The sequence below is a fragment of the Uranotaenia lowii genome, chromosome 2 (genome assembly GCF_029784155.1).
Source record: "Uranotaenia lowii strain MFRU-FL chromosome 2, ASM2978415v1, whole genome shotgun sequence".
In the NCBI taxonomy this organism is placed as follows: domain Eukaryota; kingdom Metazoa; phylum Arthropoda; class Insecta; order Diptera; family Culicidae; genus Uranotaenia; species Uranotaenia lowii.
The window spans coordinates 131,997,369-132,003,150 of record NC_073692.1 but is presented as its reverse complement, the minus strand read 5'-3'; the positions used below and the strand labels follow the sequence as shown (position 1 = coordinate 132,003,150).

Genomic DNA, 5,782 nt, shown 5'->3' with positions numbered 1-5,782 from the left:
CCCTAATGAACAGTCACTGATTTTGAAATAACTGCTATGGAAATCAGATTTATAGCTCCAATTAGAATTTTTTTCGCATGCCAGTTGACTCGAAATTATAATGCCTCTATAGTTAATTTGACGGATGTTTACCCCTACAAGTTGAAGCGAATAATTCGCTAAAATTCTCCATTTTAGCCGAACTTAGTCAATATAAATCGATGATGGGCCCGCTTTCTGTGTACGGCTTAGTTTCTTTCGAATCACCATGATAACAACATTTGTTCTATCACTTTTACCGTTGGTAGTTCTGGGTAATTACGATGAGTGCATCGTTGTGACCCCTGTAGGAGCTCATTACAATGGAATTCAGTGTTCGTTTGACTAAACTACTTATTCGTTATTGTAGGGCAAAAAAATGGATGAATGCTGTTTGGTTCCGTCCGGATTACCTGAGGAAGTGTTGGAGGATTGCTTAGAGACAGCTAGAATGCACCAGGTTCCAAACAGAGAGTTTCGCAATACTATAATCGTAAGTTTTTTCTCAATCAAAGTTTTTAAAACATTTTGAATCTCGAAAGTTTTCTCTTCTTCAACAGTGCGGCTATGAGTGTTTCATGAGAAAGATCGGCGTCCTCGTTAATCAAACTATTTACATTGACAAAGTCGAAGAGTACATGGCGAAGCTGGAACCAAATGCCAGAGCCACAAGAATTGCCGCTTGGAAAAATTGCTTTGAAACTAGGCTGAACCTTATTGCTAAAGCAAAAATACACCCATTTGTGTGTTATCCGTTAGCGTTTGCAGTACACTTGTGGGTCAAAACAATGGTTGATCAAAACTGTCCCCCCGAATATTTCAATGATAGTAAGCGGTTCATTTGCCTTCAAAGATATTGTATATCTACCTACCTTTTACCCCGTTTTTTAAAACTTTTTCCGCCTTTCAGCTGAAATGTGTCGCAAAATACGTGCCGGTGTACCATTGTGCTAGTCACCCAAATATAACCTGAATCAATAACACAGTGCAACACTAGAAGTGGAAACGACTTCTCATTTCGTTTGTATTGAAGTACACAAGGAAATATATTTTAAACTTCAAGGGTTTTTTTTTTCAAACACATGAATAAGGTCCTTTTTGTTTCTTCAGAAAGTTATACTTGTAGAGTTTAGATATACTTGGTTCTATATACGCTGTCCACTTCCCTATTTGCTTTATACCCAACCAACATTTTTTGCTGAACAACCGCTGAAACATTATTTAGTTCTAATTTTAAATCAGCTATCTTGCTGAAAGAAAGCAACCAAAATTCAGGGAGAAGCTGCTGTTCAGCTCCTAAACATCGAGATTTGGAGAAATTAATCAGCGAAGATGCCATGAAACGTCAATTGACGGATCAACAAAAAAAAAAGAACAAAAAGAATGTTGACCGATGTATGTCCGATGTCCGATCATTCGGCAATTGTTAACTGGACTAGTGCCATGCTATTAAACAGAACCATTTATGCAAGCTTGGGAGGACTTACAATCAAAGCCACACCAACGAAGAGATGGACATCCCAAGGCGTGGTTCTATCACCGTTGTTGTGGTCCTTTATAGTGGACGACCTCCTAAACAAACTTGTATCCATGGGATTCGAAGTCATTGGCTTTGCAGACGACGTAGTTATTATAGTTCGGGGAAAACATGAGAATGTGTTGTCCAATAGAATGCAAACTGCACTCAACTACGCACTATTTTGGTGCAGGGAAGAGGGACTGAATATAAACCCTTCCAAAACTACTGTGATAGCCTTCACTATGAGATGAAAAATTACACTAAAACCTCTTACATTAGATGGGGAAGTGTTAAACCTCGAATCACAAGTGAAATACTTAGGCATAGTACTAGACTCAAAACTATCATGGAATCCACAGATAGAGCTTGTAATCGCTAAGGCTACAACAGCTCTATGGGTCTGCCTTAAAGGAGTAGGGAAAAATGGGGACTACAGCCGAAAATTATCTACTACAGCTATTATAAGACCCAAAATCTCTTATGCCTCCTTAGTATGGTGGACCAAAACTATGCAAATTACGGCCCAGAAAAAACTAGCGAAGCTCCAAAGACTGGCAACGCTAGCTATAACTGGCGCAAAGCGAAGCACACCGAATGAGGCTCTAAATGCACTACTAAATATTTTTCCTCTACATCAGTTCATTGAGTTAGAGGTGGAACGTAGTGCCTTGAGACTCTCCAAACACAAAACTCTCTATGAAGGAAATCTTACAGGACCACTCACAGGGACGTGTGGGAGTCAGCTGGACCTGCGGTTCCTCCCAGATCGATCCTATTCTTCACTGATTGGTCAAAAATGGATAATAGAACTTGGGCAGGGGTCTTCGGACCTAGAATCAGGATCTCAATTCCTATGGGAAACTGGCCAACAGTATTCCAAGCTGAAATTCAAGCAATTCTAGAATGCACTTTAGCCTGTTTGAAAAGGGGATACAGGTACACAAGTATCTGCATGTTCTCTGACAGCCAGGCTGCTCTCCGAGCACTAAGTACGTTCACATGTTACTCCAAACTAGTTTGGGAGTGTATAGTTGCACTAAGAAACCTGGCCATAAGGAACAGAGTATTTTTATTCTGGGTACCAGGCCACTGCGGTATTCTAGGGAACGAAGAAGCAGACCAACTAGCTAGGGCAGGATCTCAGGGACTGTTGATTGGACCTGAACCTTTCTGCGGAGCATCGAAAAGTGCCTTGACTATGGAGCTCAAGAACTGGGAAAGCACCACTATTCTTTCCAAGAATTCATTGAACCAAGCGCACGACTCTCAAAAACATATTGAACTTAAGTAAGCACGAATTAAGTACTTACACAGGTCTCTTGCCCGGACATTGTCCAACAAAACAGCATCTCAAATGGATAAACATAATTCAAAACGATGACTGTCGGTTCTGCGGGTTCGAAAAAGAAACTGCAGAGTATCTTCTATGCAACTGCTGCGCCCTCCTAAATGGGAGAGAGCGTGTACTTGGGGCAAAGTTAATAAGCCCACAAGACATATGGTTGCATATCAGCCCTATGAGGTTCTACTAATTACATGGAATTACCCAACATACGGCTATGCGACACAAGACTTACCTTCAGCAAGGTTGACTGTACAATGAGCGTTGACTTAGAGACAAACACTCACTTGCACTCATGCGCCCCAAGGCATAGCTCCTGTTTATACACGCTAAAGGACAAATAGTCAAATAGGCTTAATATATATCACACAAGCCCTAAGAAGGTTATATCATACATCTTTGATATTATACCCGATTGGGATAAAATGCTTAGTCAGCAATCAACTGTCACTCCAATCAATAGTGCAGGTGAACCTGAAAGCATATAGTAACGCGGGGTAAATACCACAATAGATCAGCTACTGGTCGCAGTGGGCTCTCCCCTACAAGGAAAAAAAAAGGACCGAGGTCACCTCTTCATCCTAGCAAAGAATGTTGTTTTGGAGTGTGGGTGAAAGGATATGATCAGGAAACACTTTTGACCAGTGCGATCTTTTTCAAAACCTATTCTCAAAATTGTTATTTGATGAAAAACTCTAACCTGCTAAACCTATTTTTTTTGTAAATCCTTTATTTGAAACGGCTAAAAAAAACATAAACAAAAAAAACAAAGTTCTTTAAAAATTTAATTTTAAAAATCATTTAGGTGGCTTAGTTGAAAATAATACAATCATCTCGCACTTCTCATCAGTTAAAAGGTCATAATAAAAAAAATATCAGATCATTATAACTCAACTCAAGTTTCACACACAAAAACTGAAACAGCTTCATTTTTTTCGAATATTGTGCAACACATTTCCTTACATCTTTGTTTTCATGATTATGACTGAAATTTGTAGTAATCGTGCCAATTCCAATGAATTATGAGATGAAATTTTATCTGAACACTAAATCTTGAGCCCAAGTCCTAGCATATTTAAAAATATTAATTATAAAATCCCTGTCGACTTTTTGACTTTTATGAAGTGTATATATGATACTTTTTCTGACAGTTTTTATGCCCTCAAGATTTATTGAGGGAGCGATTGTTTTTTATAATCTCGTTTAAGATATATTACCTGATTAGTTTGAACCATTTATCAATATACTTTTTACCACGGCCTGAATGTTTTCTAAAAAGCTTAATCAAACACCATACAATTTGAAAAATAATCTTAATCGTTACAGAATATATTAAACCTAATTATTTTAAAACAATGCATGTTTGATTACTTAAAACATGCAGCTGGTAGAATGGGATGGGATTGGAAAAGTGATGAGTTCGATTCTCATCTCTTATCGACATTTATCACAAAAAAAAAATTGATTTTGAGAAAAAAAAATGACGAAAATGACAAAAATGAAAAACATGACAAAAATGACAAAAACGACAAAAATGACAAAAATTACAAAAATTACAAAAATTACAAAAATGACAAAAATGACAAAAATGACAAAAATGACAAAAATGACAAAAATGACAAAAATGACAAAAATGACAAAAATGACAAAAATGACAAAAATGACAAAAATGACAAAAATGACAAAAATGACAAAAATGACAAAAATGACAAAAATGACAAAAATGACAAAAATGACAAAAATGACAAAAATGACAAAAATGACAAAAATGACAAAAATGACAAAAATGACAAAAATGACAAAAATGACAAAAATGACAAAAATGACAAAAATGACAAAAATGACAAAAATGACAAAAATGACAAAAATGACAAAAATGACAAAAATGACAAAAATGACAAAAATGACAAAAATGACAAAAATGACAAAAATGACAAAAATGACAAAAATGACAAAAATGACAAAAATGACAAAAATGACAAAAATGACAAAAATGACAAAAATGACAAAAATGACAAAAATGACAAAAATGACAAAAATGACAAAAATGACAAAAATGACAAAAATGACAAAAATGACAAAAATGACAAAAATGACAAAAATGACAAAAATGACAAAAATGACAAAAATGACAAAAATGACAAAAATGACAAAAATGACAAAAATGACAAAAATGACAAAAATGACAAAAATGACAAAAATGACAAAAATGACAAAAATTACAAAAATTACAAAAATGACAAAAATGACAAAAATGACAAAAATGACAAAAATGACAAAAATGACAAAAATGACAAAAATGACAAAAATGACAAAAATGACAAAAATAGCAAAAATGACAAAAATGACAAAAATGACAAAAATGACAAAAATGACAAAAATGACAAAAATGACAAAAATGACAAAAATGACAAAAATGACAAAAATGACAAAAATGACAAAAATGACAAAAATGACAAAAATGACAAAAATGACAAAAATGACAAAAATGACAAAAATGACAAAAATGACAAAAATGACAAAAATGACAAAAATGACAAAAATGACAAAAATGACAAAATGACAAAAATGACAAAAATGACAAAAATGACAAAAATGACAAAAATGACAAAAATGACAAAAATGACAAAAATGACAAAAATGACAAAAATGACAAAAATGACAAAAATGACAAAAATGACAAAAATGACAAAAATGACAAAAATGACAAAAATGACAAAAACGACAAAAATGACATAAATGACAAAAATGACTAAATATTCTAAAAGAACTCAACTGCTTCTTGAAAAATCTTCATCGGTTGACTTTTTGAGCCTTAGTGAGCATTATCTACTATTTACAAAGCCATTCTCGCTAATTAAAATTTATTTATTTCATTCTTTTTACTTTATACAAGGAGAGAA

At 34.5% G+C, this 5,782-nt stretch overlaps 1 protein-coding gene across 1 annotated transcript; it reads left to right on the top strand.

The window, feature by feature from the left end:
* The first annotated feature begins 215 nt into the window (after window positions 1-215).
* On the top strand, window positions 216-1,080 carry LOC129744114 (uncharacterized). The gene is made up of 4 exons (XM_055736498.1): window positions 216-325; window positions 389-511; window positions 579-846; window positions 929-1,080. The coding sequence occupies exons 1-4, from the start codon at window positions 248-250 to the stop codon at window positions 970-972; spliced, it is 513 nt and encodes a 170-aa protein (XP_055592473.1). The 5' UTR covers window positions 216-247; the 3' UTR covers window positions 973-1,080.
* Window positions 1,081-5,782: the final 4,702 nt, after the last annotated feature.